This window comes from Penicillium maclennaniae (assembly GCF_028827695.1).
Source record: "Penicillium maclennaniae strain IBT 15551 chromosome Unknown utg000006l:1.0-2513246.0:1.0-2515036.0, whole genome shotgun sequence".
Taxonomy (NCBI): domain Eukaryota; kingdom Fungi; phylum Ascomycota; class Eurotiomycetes; order Eurotiales; family Aspergillaceae; genus Penicillium; species Penicillium maclennaniae.
Genome location: NW_026623218.1, coordinates 496,961 through 513,638, shown reverse-complemented (window position 1 = coordinate 513,638; position 16,678 = coordinate 496,961). Strand labels below are relative to the sequence as shown.

General features: G+C 48.9%; 7 protein-coding genes across 7 annotated transcripts; 2 read left to right on the top strand and 5 right to left on the bottom strand.

The window, feature by feature from the left end:
* Nucleotides 1–1,832: 1,832 nt before the first annotated feature.
* Nucleotides 1,833–2,258, bottom strand: N7477_006436 (uncharacterized protein; the record flags this gene model as incomplete). Its single annotated transcript, XM_056968099.1, has 1 exon — nucleotides 1,833–2,258. The coding sequence occupies one exon, from the start codon at nucleotides 2,256–2,258 to the stop codon at nucleotides 1,833–1,835; it is 426 nt and encodes a 141-aa protein (XP_056820895.1).
* A 1,826-nt stretch (nucleotides 2,259–4,084) lies between these two features.
* On the bottom strand, nucleotides 4,085–4,896 carry N7477_006435 (uncharacterized protein; the record flags this gene model as incomplete). The annotated part of the gene is given in 3 exon segments (XM_056968098.1): nucleotides 4,085–4,345; nucleotides 4,364–4,613; nucleotides 4,667–4,896. The coding sequence occupies 3 exon segments, from the start codon at nucleotides 4,894–4,896 to the stop codon at nucleotides 4,085–4,087; spliced, it is 741 nt and encodes a 246-aa protein (XP_056820894.1).
* A 1,189-nt stretch (nucleotides 4,897–6,085) lies between these two features.
* Nucleotides 6,086–7,207, top strand: N7477_006434 (alpha/beta hydrolase family protein; the record flags this gene model as incomplete). Its single annotated transcript, XM_056968097.1, has 1 exon — nucleotides 6,086–7,207. One exon carries the CDS (start codon nucleotides 6,086–6,088, stop codon nucleotides 7,205–7,207), a length of 1,122 nt encoding a protein of 373 aa, XP_056820893.1.
* Nucleotides 7,208–8,380: 1,173 nt separating this feature from the next.
* N7477_006433 (intradiol ring-cleavage dioxygenase) lies at nucleotides 8,381–9,436 on the top strand (the record flags this gene model as incomplete). The annotated part of the gene is made up of 2 exons (XM_056968096.1): nucleotides 8,381–9,108; nucleotides 9,157–9,436. 2 exons carry the CDS (start codon nucleotides 8,381–8,383, stop codon nucleotides 9,434–9,436), a joined length of 1,008 nt encoding a protein of 335 aa, XP_056820892.1.
* A 541-nt stretch (nucleotides 9,437–9,977) lies between these two features.
* N7477_006432 (uncharacterized protein) lies at nucleotides 9,978–11,730 on the bottom strand (the record flags this gene model as incomplete). Its single annotated transcript, XM_056968095.1, has 4 exons — nucleotides 9,978–10,154; nucleotides 10,335–10,454; nucleotides 10,519–11,563; nucleotides 11,615–11,730. 4 exons carry the CDS (start codon nucleotides 11,728–11,730, stop codon nucleotides 9,978–9,980), a joined length of 1,458 nt encoding a protein of 485 aa, XP_056820891.1.
* A 1,185-nt stretch (nucleotides 11,731–12,915) lies between these two features.
* N7477_006431 (putative C2H2 finger domain protein (Kin17)) lies at nucleotides 12,916–13,986 on the bottom strand (the record flags this gene model as incomplete). Its single annotated transcript, XM_056968094.1, has 3 exons — nucleotides 12,916–13,575; nucleotides 13,625–13,818; nucleotides 13,869–13,986. 3 exons carry the CDS (start codon nucleotides 13,984–13,986, stop codon nucleotides 12,916–12,918), a joined length of 972 nt encoding a protein of 323 aa, XP_056820890.1.
* A 409-nt stretch (nucleotides 13,987–14,395) lies between these two features.
* N7477_006430 (uncharacterized protein) lies at nucleotides 14,396–16,533 on the bottom strand (the record flags this gene model as incomplete). The annotated part of the gene is made up of 3 exons (XM_056968093.1): nucleotides 14,396–14,949; nucleotides 15,000–16,365; nucleotides 16,420–16,533. The coding sequence occupies 3 exons, from the start codon at nucleotides 16,531–16,533 to the stop codon at nucleotides 14,396–14,398; spliced, it is 2,034 nt and encodes a 677-aa protein (XP_056820889.1).
* Between the last annotated feature and the right edge of the window lie 145 nt (nucleotides 16,534–16,678).

Below are 16,678 nucleotides of genomic sequence, written 5' to 3'. Positions count from 1 at the left end.
ACGCGTATGGGTATAAACCATATCGACAAGCTTGATTTCCTTGCAGCCTACCCACGCGCACGCGAAGACGCATTTCAGGCTAGAGGCATTCAAAATGCATTTAAAGCGACCGGTTTAATTCCTCTAAATGCGGCAGAAGTTATTGATAGGCTCAATATTCAGCTTCGTCCGCCTACACCACCAGACCGACCATCAAGCCGATCAAGTATCTATTGCCCTAAAACACCAAGCAATATCAAACAGCTTTCGAAGCATAAAGCATCAGCAAAGCGCCTTATTAAGTATCGGTCTGATAGCCCACCTACGCCTACGAAAGAGGTATTTGACCAGGCTTATAAGGCTTGCGAAAAGGTCATGAAGCGTATCCTTCTACTGGAGCAAGAAGTGGTTGATCTACGCGCTGAAAACTATAAAAAGAAGAGACGAAAGGCCTTATCTAAAAGGCAAATACAGCGCGATAAGGGCTTATTTGTTCATGAAGCCCATGAGCAAGGCATTGGTCTACCAGGTGGTTTAGAAGGTGGTGGGCAGTCCACCGCACCACCCACACAGACGGCTTCGGTGCCCGGTGCCAGCACCAACAGACGGCAATATAAATGCAGTGTATGCGGAAATCCTGGCCATAGGGCTAATAGATGTCCAGATAGGGTTTAAATTGAATATAAAGGCGTTGGGGTTATCTAAATGCTTCATAGATATAGAATTAAGTGGGTGGGGTGGCGGGTTTGCCGTGGTGGCGGGTTTGCCGTGGAATACGTTATGCGCACAGGACGACTAGATTAGATAAGAAGGACGGTTCAGAATTATCACAATACGAATTGCCGAGAGATGGTTCTCTCAGATTCTCTCACGAGAAGTGTTGAACACACAAATGATTCTGGAATGCCTAGGAGGAAAACTAATAGACCTTGAATCTCCCTCATTCTGGATGATGGTGTTTTGCTCCACTTGCATTCTTATTGACTCGGGTCTGGGATAATAACATTTTGCGCCCCACACCTTGGCTTTATAGTCTTTGCCGATAGCGGGGGTTCCGTGCTTATCTCTCCCAACGGCCAACCAATTCATTTACATTACCCGCATAGCGTGGCTGCAGCTGATGGAGAGAACGAGCTCCTGCGCCTTTTCAGTTCATCGCCTGCACCCAAGGGGTAGATTACATACCCAGAAGGCTAGATCGGGCACCCAGCTGACGGGGACCCGGACTAGATCGTAGTCAGCTTAGAACATCTGTTATGTCCGAGTCGCATCTGGGTAGATCTTCAAATGTTTCGGTAGCTACGAGCTGTAAAATTTTTCGTATTTGTCAGTTTCGCTTGTCTGAATAATGCGGACTACTTTGACCTTGAATCCATTTGGGCGACCCCCCCCCCTTATGACTCAGAGATACCTTAGTCAAGACATCTTGAAGTGGAAATGCATGGGACAAGTCAGTGGGCAATTTTGATGCGGTGCAGCCTTCAAAGATAATGTTGAGCACAGAAATCTTTGGGGTGCGAAAAACAAAGCTGATGAAACATCTCACACCCCTGGTTATGGCCGCCTGTCATCCCTGAGTGACATCCAAGACATTGGCGACAATCTCATCCACGGTGATACCCGTCAAAAGCTTCAAAACTAGGATATTAACTCCTAGCTCGCTCATAGCCTATGCCCGGATGTCAACCGCAAGCATCGAATACACCCCAAGGTCGACGTAGCTGCATGCTTCACGACAGGCTGATCAGATCGGAGATGAAGAGTTGTTCGAATCTTTGGAGATGAAGAGTTGTTCGAATCTTTGCAGTGACACCGTCTAGAAGAACATCAATGCAACTGCACGTCAGAAGAAGTTATGTCCACTCAACCCAAACGATCGCTTGAGCTTTATCAGTCGGCCGAGACTCTATGGAGCTCTTTCGGATCGAATTATTGCGCGCGCTGTTCTCAATTCTATTTTCCTGGTGCCATGGTTCCTGCTGCCAGTAGTGCGAGAACCGGACATTGTTCATCGAAGCTGCATTCCCCACACTATTGGTTGAATTTTTGGGTATTTCAGGTGTGATAACAGGCAAGGAGTTGCGCTGTGGTCGACCGGCCATAATGCCTTCAGCAAATACGGCATGTAGATGTCGCTCGCCCATGGGCAGACAGTATGCGTCCAATCGATCCATCTTTTGTTTCGAGTAAGTCGATCGTTGTCGCTTCACATATCTGACATCTGTCATACGAGAGATTTGGATTACTGAGCCAGCCAATTTGCGCTGTCCGCGGTGCATCATTAGTGTTTCGGACGCCACTCCTGGACAACGGTATGAGCACTTGTAAGTAACCCAGCTAAGTCAATCGCTGACTCAAGGGGAGGGATTGAAGAAGATGTCGACACCTTCAGAACAGATGACAAGGTATCGGAAGCGGCGATCACCACCTCTGTCAAAAGTATATCCACGCCTAGCTTGAGATATATTGGCCCTGTTCGTATTGACCCTCTTCACCGCATCCTTGCCTCAGCCTCCATGATAGCTAGATCCATACCTTCATCTCTAGAATCCATTATCATCATATCTCTCATCATTCATCTTCCATCTTCATAGGCCCAACAAGCGTGGGCAGGGCTGTCAGTACCGAGTGTGTCGCGCAGACGACACGAGAGCCAATCTATGCCACTGCGGGATAACAATTACTCCTGCTGTCTATCAAGGGTGAAAAGCAATGCAGCTGACTAGGGGCACTCGCCAGGTAACGACTAAAGCATTGCTCATATCTTACAACTTGCCATTCAGCGGAAAACAAAATACGCTATTGAGTGATATCATTCATTCTGGCAGATAAGCTATGTGGGTAAGAGCGAATTGAATACTATAATTTATTCATTGGTGGACTGCGGAATAGGACTCGTATGAGATAAAAAATTTCACTTTCTCATCGCCAGCAAATGATGACAAGGTACAGCAACATTATCGACATGCTCTAGATTACCCTTCTCCGAGAGAAGGTATTCTACTGAGAGAATGTATTGAGTGGCCATGGAACACACTTTCCACTAAAGGCAAATGAGGAATACATGTGAACATGGTTCCATACTCGGCGTACATAACACGAACACGAAGTTTTGGCTCGTTCAATAACCTTCAAAAGCTACCTTTCGTACCCTGCAAATTATCTCTCATCAAGATCATTGCTTGTGGCTTTAATTATTTACTTCATACACTCAATGCCAAATTCGTCTAGGATTGTGCCCATAATGATAGCATGTTCGTAAACGCCAGTGTTGCCGTTGTCCCACCGAACTAGAATGGCCAACTTATCTTCAGCCGCTGCACCAGTTGGGAGAATTGTCTCCAAGAGCGGTAGGCTCTGAACGGGAGAGATGCCGGTGTCTGGGAACTAGGATGGGTAGTGACCCACGAGAGATAGGACCAGATCAGATATTCTGGAGTGAGGAGAGAGCCCGAGAGACGATGGCCACAAAGGGATGACATGACAGGTCGAGAAGTAGGCCAATGATCAGAATTTTGCGCAAGAGATCGTGAATAAGCTCGAGGATAAGACCCAGGACAAGGAGATCTTGAAGAAGGTCGCGGTATGAGCAGAGACACAAACCGCGAGCGGTGGTCACTACATCAATGAGTTTTCTTCTATATCCCAAAGCCTTTTCGACGAGTTACCAGTCATATCATGACCTCTCGAGATTTTAAAACAATTAATGGCGCCATGGACAGTGACTTGGCGGTATGATGCTTCCATTTGGATTTATTGCGCACTCAACCTTGCCATACCCTGTGGCTGTCTACATTCAAGCACTAAGTCCTTTTCCAACGACTTTCTGGCACATACGACCATAGGGTGTGGAGAACAGGGCTTCCCGTCCGCTCAGCCGTACTTAAGCCACACGCCGGCAGGTTAGTAGTTGGGTGGGTGACCACCAGCGAATCCCTGCTGTTGTATGTTTTTGCTTCTTGTCATTTTGTTGGAGAATCCGTAGTTGTTGAGAGGATTACTGCTCTGAGGCAAGCTCTAAGGGAGTTTGTCATGAAATCAGGATGGCTTCATCTACCGATTTCAATCAGCTTCGGAAAAGGGTGCAAGGCGCGCCAACTATTGATTATCCCATAGAACAGAATTCTCTTTCTCTTCGATCCCTCTCAGCCCATCGTACAAGCAAACCATCTCGTACCCGGTTCGCAACCACGAATCCTTTACAGAATACCCGATCAAGCAGATCCAGAACTCTGGACTTTTGATTGTCGAATCGGACTCGAGATCCTGCAACGGTCACTGGGAAAAATAGCATCACGCCCGGAATTTTGGAATGAAGTAACAAATCATCTGAACGGTCTAGGATCGCTTCCAAGTGGTCGATAATCTCGGTTGGGGATCAGACCGGGGCTGGGATATGGTCCCAGTAGGAGAAATAATCGAAGTTGCCGGAGAGGAAGATGAGAAGCGCGTGATAGTACAGCAACGCTAAGTTCAAATAATCATCGGGATCATCCTTTAACAGCTGAAGTAAAGTCTTTGAGTGCCAGTTGTAAATTTGATCTTGAACCACGAGTCCCTCAGCTGCGAGCAGAGCGACCGATGGATTGGTAAAGCGTTCTGGTTCAGGAATCTTCTCAACTAGGTCGTTGGCTCTGTCCCTCATATTAGAGAAGAACGAGTCGCTCATTCGTCAGAGCTAACTCACCTGAGGCTGAAGCATGACGTGTGAATCATGAGAGTTATGATCTCTTCCATTGGGTCCCATTGAGATTTTTCACTCGACAAAGTTTTCTGAAATCGGAGCCAGCATTCCTGAGAGAGGATTGTTTCTTCATTATACAGCAATGCTCGGCTGGCTTCAAGGACACGAAACAGATCGTAGAATATTTTTCGAGGAGATGATATGCAACTGCTTGGTCCGGTGAGCTGAAGCATCATTGATGTCCCATGAAGCATGTGCTTGACCCAACCTTCACCGGAATCGTCTGAAAGCAACTAAGTGGATGTTGATTAGCCAAAGTCGAACGCAATGTTGGTGAGAGGTGCGTCGTATAGATACTATACCTCGTAAAGTCCCAAGAAAAATGTAGCCCAAAGCACGTCCTCTCTTTGCACCACATTTCTATCCCCAAGGCGAGAACGCAAAAGACTCATTGACGTATGGTAAGATGTCATAGCGTCCACACAGGGGGGGCTTCTCTCCCTTCAATGTACGTCCTCCACTATGTCGGCTCGCATCCAAGCCACCGACCGCTAACACTGCATGGTACAGAATCGGAGATGCCAAGATGAGAGGCAGGAGTTCCGCAACTATTGATGAGAAGCTCGTCGTGAACAAGTTCTGCTGCATGAAAGAGACAAAATGATCAAGGAAACGGGTACACTTGTCTCTTCCTATGAAAGCGAGTTGGTCATCTCCCAACATATACCCATTTACATTGGCCCGATGTGAAATTTGGTGGCATCCGCCTGTTTCACTCTGTTGGGTTTGGTTGACGAAAAGGGCCATACCACGTCCCGATCGCTGCTGAGGAACACACATCGTGTTCTGTCGAGTACATTGAGTACATGGGAAACCCCTTTTCGCACTAAGATAATTCAGCTGCACCGATCGCGAAAGAACGGAGTTTGGCCATACCTTGATGCGTCGTTTCGCGCAGCCGAGGCAGCGCGTCACCCGCCTTCGTCTGTCCAAAGGCCCGACCGTTCTCTTCTGCGATTTTGCTGATGTGGGCATAATGAGCGTTTTTCCAGGATATACAGAAAGCGAACGTATGAGTACAATTCAGTGTATATGGATATGCTCGGGCGAGACCTGGGCTGGCAGGCTGCAATATAGGCGGCGCTAAACTTGATTGGGAAGTATTCGGGCGAGACATGATCCACCTGGTTGATCGTGAAGGACACCTTCTTTAGTCGACGCGCGATGATTTCCTTTTTGAGTAGATCAGTTCTCTTGAGGTGCTTGATAAGCCTCATGGAGGCTCTGCTTGTAGATGCTCGATCGCTCCACCAACATGTATAAGACTCAGTCCTCAGCCTATTAACGGAATCTCACATCTACCTCTATAAGTTGTTTCATTTGAAGTCTACCGTGAATCTGAACTCCATCATTCATTGAATGATGATAATTCAAGTTGTCTGTCTGTTGCCCATTGTGGCTGTGTCCGTCACTGCAGTGGTGGTTCCTAGCCCGCCCGGTCCATACGACGTGTTTTACAACACAGCAAAAATGATTGACAATACCAGAGTCGATCCGTTTGACATTAAGCAAGGAAAACGTGCTGTTATGACTTCAATATTTGCCCCCACGGACTGCAGAGTCGATCTCGAGAAGATAGATTACTTGCCTGCAGCGACTGCCCAATTCTATTCCGACCTATACGGCACGTATGGACTATCTAATGGATCAATTCAGTCCATTCAACTCCAGATGTGCCCAGAACCACCAAAGGACCATCACATCCCGTATCCACTGGTGATCTTTTCACCTGCCCTTGGCACGACGCGACTATTCTACAGTGCCATTGCACAAGCTGTGGCCAGCGCTGGATATGTTGTGGTGTCTGTGGATCATCCATATGATACTGAATTTCTGGAGTTCCCGGATGGAAGCATCTTGACTGCTGCGAACATTAGTGACGCGCAGGTTCCGCTGGATGTCGACACCCGAGCGCAGGATATTATGTTTGTGCTGGAACAGCTAGGTACAAACGCGGGAGTAGCAGCCCTGCTCCCTGGACGGCGAGCTCGAGGCTTGGATACTCGGCGAGCCGCGATGTACGGTCACTCGCTCGGGGGTGCGGCCACCGCCACCGCCATGCATTTGGACCGTCGAATTGTTGCTGGAGCGAACCTGGACGGGTCAATGTTCGGACCAGTCCTTCAAAAAGGGCTCCAGGGACCATTTTTCCTGTTCGGGCACGAAAACAAAACCCAGGCGACGGACCCATCATGGGCGGAGTTCTGGTCAAATCTGCGGGGCTGGAAATTAGAGCTGGAACTGTCGCAGTCTCAGCATTACACATTCTCAGACTTGCCGCTTCTAGTGAAGCTCCTGGGGCTACCTGTGGAGGAGGTACCTGCTATTCAATCTATGATTGGAATCTTGGATGGATCCGAAGCTTTTGAAATTATTCACCGAACTGTCGTTGCCTTTTTAGATTTTGGGCTTCGTCGGACATCGTCGAGTCCGCTTCAGGAGGTTGTTTCTCAGTATTCGGAGGTGTCAGTCGTTGCAACCTAGATTTGAGGGTCTGAGGCCGTACATGACGATTAGTCAGAATACGTGTACAGGCTCACCGATGAAGAAAAGGGAGGCTAGGAGAGGCTGAGTTGCCTGAATGGTGCGCAAAGCAGAGATGGTATTTGTCTGCGCCCCTACTACGTACGCTAACCTTGAGGAGTTGGTATATTCGACTCTCTAGACTTTAGATATCACTTTGAATATGATCATGTGTTTCTTTGAAAGCATCTTCGTATTAGACCGAATTTTCCATCGACGTGACCCTCATACCTTTCCATCTTCAATCATTTGTCGCGGAAGATTTTCTGATGGCTTCATGAAGCCAAGTTGTCAAACACCCCTATCAACCACCCAAGTGGCCGAGCAGTAACTCAGTCATCTCATCTTCCTTGGTCTAGTGGTCATGATTTCCGCTTGTCATTAAAACTGATAAGCGCGGGAGACCGGGGTTCGATTCCCCGAGGGAGAGTTTCTTTTTGTCTTTGTTTTGTGCAGCATCCCCACATAGCATATTTGTAAGTGCTACCCCCGGGAGGTTGACCCCACCTATGAGGCGCATAGACTTCGCAGAATGTTCGTTCATCTTTGCCAGTATCAAAGCCATGAGAAGCCCTACACCTAGTCGGCACAATACGCAACAAGTGAGTAATATATCGTCTTGCGATTGGACTGGCGAATACAGTATCTTTCATTATCATGTGGTTAAGTTCTACTTATATTCCACAGTGGCTTGAATAGATTATTGGGTCGCTCAAATCGCATGGTATGAATTAAATCCAGCCTGGAGAAAACTGTCCTACTCCGAAGCTCACATTGGCAATCGTGGTCCCACCGAAGCATGTTGGTCCTCGTCATCTGGTTTAGAGGTCCATTCAACGCCGTGAGTCCTAGTGTATTTGTTTTGTGACTTTCCCCTACAGCCATTTCAGGTGATCGCTGGGCTCAGATAAAGTCAGGCAAATGATGTTTATGTATATCAAGTACTTTTCTCTTCGTATGCGCCCCTCAAACTCGGAATGTGGGGTTCAAGACTGCCCCGTGAATCCCACATGGGGCGATCTCTGCTTGATGAACATCTTGTGGGGTCATTACTCCTCGCAAAGTTAAGTCATAATATTGATTCGCTTCCACACTCTCTTCATTCTATGTCCAGTTCATTCAATTACTCTCAAGATGAGTCGCTGGAAGCCCCCAACGACAGACATCCCACCAATGAAAGATCTCACGACGGAAAACATCACCGAAAACGTACACATCGTCAACTCACAATGTCACGATCCACGTCTCCGCTATCTCCTTGAATGTATCGTCAACCACCTTCACGAATTTTGTCACGAGACGAGACTTTCGACTGCAGAATGGCAAGCGGGGATTCAATTCTTGACTGAAATTGGCCAGATCAGCAACGATCTACGGCACGAGATGATTCTTCTTTCCGATACACTGGGAGTGAGTTTGCTCGTTGATTCGATTAACCATCCACGACATGAACCTGCGACTGAGGGGACCGTTCTGGGGCCTTTTCACACGCACGACGCAAAGGAGAAAGACAACGGAGCCGTTCTACATAACGATCCAGACGCGACGCAATTGCTCGTTGTTTGTAAAGTCAAAGATACAGATGGGAACAATATCTCAGACGTCAAGGTTGATGTCTGGGAAGGGGACTCAAAGGGCTTCTACGATGTGCAGGATCCGAATAGGACGGGACCCGATGGAAGAGGGGTGTTGCGGTCCGACAAAGAGGGCAATTTCTTTTTCAAAGCTATTGTCCCAGTTCCTTACCCTATACCCATGGATGGACCGGTAGGAAAGATGCTTCAGGCACTTGGGCGCCATCCAAACCGTCCTGGCCATGTACATTTCATGCTGGATAAGCCTGGATATGACCTATTGATAACGTGAGTGATTGTCGCTGTGAACAAAGTGATGACCTAACATCCTGCAAGGGCTCTATATCCACGCGGTGATCCATACGAGAGTTCAGACCCAGTATTTGGAGTTAAGGAATCACTGATCGTCGACTTGTCCAAGGTGACAGATCCGGCAATGGCATCTAAGTATGACGTCAAGATGGATACTCCCTTGCTTACCTATGACTTCGTGCTCCTGACAGATCAGCAAGCTCGCGAATTGCGAAAGGAAAGGGCTGTTGAGGAGATGCGGAAGCAGAAGCGGAATGTGCTCTGGCACAACGGGCTACCCGTGCCCGCGGCAGAGGGTCAATGAAGTCAAGGTTGCTCTGGCTTGACTGCTTTTACTTGGATGTGACATGGATAACTCTGTACTGTTAATACCTTGCTCTCTCGCACTTTTCTCAATCTATGTCCACAGAAGCATATAAGCTACATGGCCGGCGACCCAAACAGCTACGAACCAGTATATATCGCGCCCAATTAGCCAAACCCAGTGACTGGAACATGTGGATTATCACCACCAATCTCAGCAGCAAGGAGATTACATTGTAGTAAGCTCAGTTCCACCCTTGTCATCCCCCGCTCTTAAGCCTCTATACCCATAACTCAATCCACTGAGAAGATGTGTCGCCCCAATGATGAGACTATCCAAACAGAAAAAGAACATTAATGGCGCGGCAATATGTACATCATAAGCCACAATTAAGATATAGCCAGGTAATGACGGGCAGCATGATTAGAGAGCGGAAAGCACGATCTGTAACCTTTCTCTAGCAGTATCTACTGTAGATCCTTCTTACTCTCTAGTTACGTTGAACGTGAATACCCACTTTCGATGCAAAGCGTCTTAAGTTTTAGTCCACCAGCTTTCCAGGAGTCCATCGAATGGGAACTGAGCCGATCGCCAATGGGGTGTGACACAATTTTTTTTGCAGTGAGTCGAATCCATACTTCTGCGGCATCAGTGTGGGAATGAGCAGGTACCACTCATGCACCCAGCTAGGGAATAGAATCATAACAGAAATAGTGGTCTGGAACCTTGTTAGAGTAGTGCGTATGAGTTCGCAAGGTTTGTGCCGCAATTATTGTTCATGATGGGATATACCTCTCTTGCGACGACATTTAAAGTCCACTTCTATCCTCCGGACCTTTGCCTGATAGGAGCTCGATCAAATTTTCTATTGAGCTAAAAACCAGGAAAGCCCCATTACAAAGACTGAGGCGATGGTCAATGTAAGAACCACTCGTCCGGTAGAAGATCCAATCTTTTGCTCCTTCCTTCTAGTACGTTCAACACTCTTTGGCGCCAAGGTCTCGGCAAATTTCTCGATCTAAACAAGTTAGCAATCATTGACAACACATCATCAATTATGAAGCACCAACCTCTTTGCATACAATACTAATCTTCAAGAAATTCGGATCCTTGGGGTCATTTTTTTGTTGAATCCGACGAGCATAACGCCAAAAGACCACCACAACACCCTCAGAATCCTGACTAGATTCAGTCATCAAGTTCAACGCAGCTCCTTTCGTGATCTTGACGTTTTGCTCAAACATTGTGGGGTTGCGGAAGCACAACTCCAGTGTAGCCAAAGCCATGGCTTGGGGGATGGCGCAAAAATTGAACACACTCTGCTCGCGCAAGCCCGCAATATACGACAAACAGTCACACGCATGTCCCAGTGCATTCAAAACCATCTCAGAGCCGCAGTTCAGGGCATCCTCGATACATCTAGGGTCAAAAAGGTCTTCAAAGTTATCGACGTGCTTGGACCAAATCTCTCTGGGCCAGAACTGGCGACCATCGTCAAAGTCTTCGCGAATGTCGCGAATAATGTTATTCTTTTGCAAGAAGAGACCCATTGATCTATACAGCGAATGATTGATCAAAGTTGTATCGGCCAGCCCAGCCTCGAAAAAGAGGTAAGTAAGGCCCTCACCAACTATTCCGGCAACGTGCCAGCAATAGAGGTCGTACTCCTCCACTGTGCTCACGCTGATGTCTCCGAAAGCCGCTTTTCTCGCAAAATCGGCCATACCATTCCCCATTTTATCGGTTGTACTCTTTATGATCGCTTGGTAGGGCTGCTTCAATTTCCTGTATTCCACAATGACATTGTCGAATTGCACCAATAGTTCACGATCCTTCTCTTCCGGCCGATTGCCGGTGAAAGTCCAGCCATCGTGATCTAGGTGGTCCTTGAAGTCCCGAAGGAGCGGCTCCTTCACATCGAGGGGAATAGAGGTGTCATCTTCGATCGTATCGAGGCCACGGAGTATCAAGTAGAATACGCATACAGGCAAGAGCAGCTCGGGGTGAAGCTCTTGAATGACGGGACTGAAGCTACGACCTGTCTGATCCAAGAAGTTGAAGCAGATCTTGGCCGTTGCCGATTCTTGTGTTTCACCTCTCTTGTGCATGGGACCATTGCGTAGTTTCCTGGGATAACCATGAACAGATGTCAAGAAACAGATACGGATAAAGACTTACCATTGAACCAGCACTCCTAGCTGATACGGATGGAGAATGAAATATATAGCAGTCGATGCAATACCCATAGCCAAAGGTGACAGAGTCGTGTGGCTTGAAGTGACACCTAGAAGCATACTAATGCGTGGATTCCTAGGATGGTATATATTCAGGGTCAACTACGACCGGGAGTGGAATTCGGGCATGTGTCCGAATCCCGAATGTCTTTTCTTTAGTGGCGGACACCAATCGGCAACCCTGGTGTGGTTAGAAACGGGGTTCGGGAATGGAATGAATGTATGGATCTTTCAGGTACTGCAATTTTGAATTACACCTCATTCTAAGGGCGCGCTTATCTCAAGCTTCAGGCAATTTACACCTACACCCTTCAATCGCACCATCCATCCTTTGAAAACAAGAACACGAGATGGTAGAAATTGAGGATGAAAAGGATCAACAAAAAGGCTGCTTCGGGTATGCATGTTCAATACATTTCGGAAGCAAAAAATTAACAGGCCCGAGCCGCGGATCGAACGCGGGACCTCGCGCAGGAGTGCTTAGGTCGAACCCTAAGCGCGAATCATACCACTAGACCACCCGGGCTGTTCATGTATTGATCCAACAGCTTTGACATTATGAATGCATATTGCAAGATATGACCTTGTGGGTTCGGTCCTGCAGTTGGGCCGTACACAGATCTGGGCGATAACTTGAGATGGTCGTCGTAGGTTCGTTGACGTATGTCGAACTCAAGAGCTTCTGCGTTCAATGGTATTTAGGAACAGTCCTAGGGGGTACTTCATTTCTATGTATCCTGAGAAGCATGTTTTGCTTCAAAATTGGGCTGATGTGGTTTAGTTGGTGACCTCGGTTGCCGTGAATATATAGTGCCAACATGCCCTTGGAATTTTGCCCGTCAACTTGTCCTCGCCACGTACATATTTGAGATGTGGGGCACCGGATGCAGAATTCGATTGGTAACATCTGTACGATAGCATCGTCTTTGATGATCACAATTCCAAAGCTCAGTATCAAGGTAGCATGAGCAATACGACCAAAACAAGGGTGAAATGAACCTGGAAAAACCAATACCACCAGAGAGGACCAACAAGGATATGGAAACTGCGAGCCACTTTACCTAATTCAGCTGGCCAAAGGAGTAACTGAAGTGCCTAAGAACGTCAGTAAACTAGCAGTCTGTTGGACATCGTGAAGAGCATGTACATCATAAATCTTGAACTTCCATTTTGTAACAGCCTAGTGGCATGGGGGTATATCAAAGACAAAAGAGGAGCATGCTGCCATGTACATAAAAATGCGGTTTACCTCAACGATATCTTCGGCCGCTTATTATTAAACCCAGAATCCGGTCTCGACCGCTTCCGTTCATTAGCCTCCATCTCAGCCTTCATGATCCTCTCCTGCTCCGTCATCTTCCTCTGAGGAGCCATAACAGGACCCTTCCTCCCAGCAAGAGGATTCTTCTTCGCCGCCGAGGCGAATACGTTCTTCGGTTTCTGGGCGCCGAAAGACATTGAGATCTTAGGTGCGGCTGGGCCAGATTCAGCTGGTGTTGGCGCATCTGAATCTTCGGGTGTCTCCTTTGTTTCGGTCTCGGCAACCGGTGAAGCGACCTTTGTCTCTGGCTTCGGTTTCGCAGCAAACCCAAAGTTCAATGTGACCTTCTCGCCGTCTTCGCGCTGCAGCATCTTATCTTCGGGATTATCCTCTTCTTGTACCTTGGCCATGGCCTGTGCACGCTGGATCTGCTCTTTGATCGCGCGCTGTTCGCGCTCCTCGTCACCCTTATCTTGTCGTTCTTTTTTCATGATGGCTTCGCGCTTGCGCATCGTTTCCGGACTATTATCGATCCATGAGACAAATAATCCCTTCTCCGTCTCCTCGACTCGACAAATGCCCTCCCTTCCAAGATGCGCGGCGAATTGCGACAAGTTCTTCCATTGCGTCGCGTTCATGTGAATCTGTCAAACTGTTAATTTGCGCCGTGCACCGGAGAAGGAGGCAGCTTACATGTTCTTTATCCGCAATCACCTGCTGATAGAAGTGATTGATATGAACCTTCTTCTCACCATGCGTGGTCCTCAACAGTTCGACGAAATTCTTTTGGAACTCCTTGCTGAAATCCTGGATGTGTTTGCGGGCGTCCTCGCCAATGATGAGCATCTGGCGGACGTGGCTTTCGCTAGCAACATGGCATTTGAATCCTGCGCGGTGTCAGAGAATGTGAAAGCTTGCACGGCTGGACGGTACGTACCGTTCTCGTCTCGCATTTGCCGCTCACATGCTTGGCAGTACCATCGCAATCGACCAAGGCCTTTAGCCTTGATCTTATTACCGATGGCTTTGGTAGAGCCTGCTTCGGCGCGGGGCATATTGTGTGGTAGGAAATGAGATCGGAAATGGTGTGGAGAGACGTGAGGATGGTGAAGTGAAGGTGAGTTGAACCCGCGGCGAAAGATGCGGCGACGGGGACGATAAGGACCCACTATTCACGTGACCAAGGTGCCTAGAAATATGTCGTCCATGTCATCACGAGTATTAGTATACATTAGTTACACGACGAAGATTACGCTGGATATGAATAGAATAGAACTGAGACTCAGTTTTATTTGAAAGGCCAGGGCAAGAATACAAGCCAAACTCCTCACCTGTACCAGAGTCCCTTTTCTAGGCATCATGGCATACAAAAAAGGCATTAGAAACAAATCAACCCCATCGCCCAAATGAAATCTTTTCAAAGCAGAAACCCTTGCGCTGAATCGTAGAACAGTCGTCCCATTCTCACAGAATGTACTCGTGGATGGCCGACGGTCCGTTATCGTTATACTCGACACGGCTCATGTAGCCCTTGGTCAGGCCTTGGTCGAGCACAAAGAACACCTTGGCAGCCATCTGAGCGCCGAGGAAACAGGCTTCCTCGGTGCCGTGACCACCCTGAGAGGCACCAGATGGGCCCGCGCTGGCTCCAGGGGCGTTACTGTTGCCCTGGTCTTTGAAATCGGGGAAGTACTCGGGCAGCCGGAGGGTCTTGGCGGATGTCGGGGTCTGAGAATGACCACTAGAGCGGTAGTGAGTTGTGCCATTGGGATCCATTCCTGGGGTGCCTGGTGCAACCATGCCGGGGTTATTGTGGGTAGCAGCCACGAGGAGAGGGTTCACACCGTGAGCGGCAGGGTGATACATTGGCCCAGGCTGGCCCATAGGAGCGGGCGTGTTGGTACCGCCAGTGGGGAGAGGAGTGGTGAAGGTGGACGGTATTTCAGATGTGAAGATGGTGGCAGATGGGGAGAGGATGAACTTTTGCGTAATAACGCCAAGGAGAGCCTGAGTGAAGCCTATGGAAGAGTTAGCTATACGCTTTACGTATATATGGGCATGGTCCTACCTCGAACTTTGCTGCCACATCCGACAATGATCAGGGAGTCCCAAAGCTCACTACGCTTCGTGGCATCTGGCACAGCGAGGATGGTGTGGTGAATCTGTGTTGCAATGTCCTCCAGAATGCCACTGGATAGACGGTCCCCGATCTGCTGGCTGGGAGATGTCAAAAGGAAACGCTCAACGCCAACCTCGATCTCCCTGTTATGACGCATGTAGCGCTTGGCGCCGCCGACTGCGCTCTCCTCCTCCATGGGCACGAATTCCTCGAATTGGAAAGCGGCCTTCTCCTTTTTGTTATTTGGGAGCTTAGACCTGGGGTCAGCAGCACCGCCCTTCTTGGCTGACTTGTCCTTCTCCATATTGGCAAGGTACTCGGTAGTATTGCCGCTAACAATCGCTGCCACGTCAAGGACACCCTCGTCCTCCTCTCCGTTGGTCTCAGTACCAGTCTGAGTACCCTCGCCAGGTCCCCGCGGGGCAGAGTCGTTCCCGTCCACTCCAGTAGAGGCAGCACTTGCCGGGTTGGCCCCCTGGCGAGCAGTAGCAGCTGCACCAGGCAGTGGAGTGCCCGGTGGCAAAATCTCCGTGATGTTACTGCGCTTTAATTGCTCGCACATTTCCCTTGTGAATCCCCTAGGACCTAGCATTTCAAGAAGGCGATCGGTCATGGCATCGCCGCCGCACCCTTGCAGTGCGATTCCCCGACCGTGCTCGTTAACTGCGAAATCAGTGACCGCAGTCACATCGACCTTGCCCTTACCGACATCCACGACTGTGGCCGTCTGTACCCCATAGCCGTAGCACGCAGCAAGTGCAGAGTCCAGAAGGCTGAAGCCGGGCACCTTGAACTTCTCGAAGACGAATTGAGTAATAGCCTCGCGATCGCGCGCAGACCAGACTGGCTGGGCAATCATGAGAATAGGGGTGTGGAAAGGCGGGCTCAGAGCATTATAAATGTGAGTCAACAGAGCATAGAAGCAGGGCCAGTCGACGATGCGCCCATCCTGAATTGGATAGACAGCCCCTTCTTCAGTGGTCACATCCTCTTCGTACAGAATTTCCTCGACAACTTGAGTCTTCTCCTCGGTCTTTTCAGCTCCATCGGCACCCTCGCTTTCAGGCTTGGGCGCGACATCCTGACCAGCAGACTCCGCATCCTTCATCTCGACATCCTCTTTTGGAGCGGCCTTGGACGCGCCATTGCCATTGCTGACCTTGACTTCATTTCTGCGTTCACGGATCCGGTAAGGTTCGTATTCTCCCTCCTTCTGAGCGGGGAACATGCGCGTGGGGAAGCGGAATCGCGCGGGCGTGAACGTTTCGGGGAGGCCCAGCTGCGCCAGGGTCATTTGCGAGCCCGGCGCAATTAACTAGAATGGTTAGCAGAAATTTCCGGTAGAGGTCCATGTTAAGCCCCGACATACCAGGACGTGCTCATCCTTGAACGGCGGCATTTTGGTCAATTCGCGTTCGAAATAAATGAGAGCTTCGCGAGCCGCAGCGGCTTTGCGATCTCGAGTGATCGGGCGCCTTCTCATTTTGGTTTAGTGTCTGTGAATTCTTGGCGGTGGTCACGGGACTGGAATGGAAGTCGATGTGGAGCAAATGAGGCTGCAAGGAAACATCTCAAGAAAATCAGGTGAACATCGGGTAATCTGCATCGTCTGTTTTCGACATAGGATA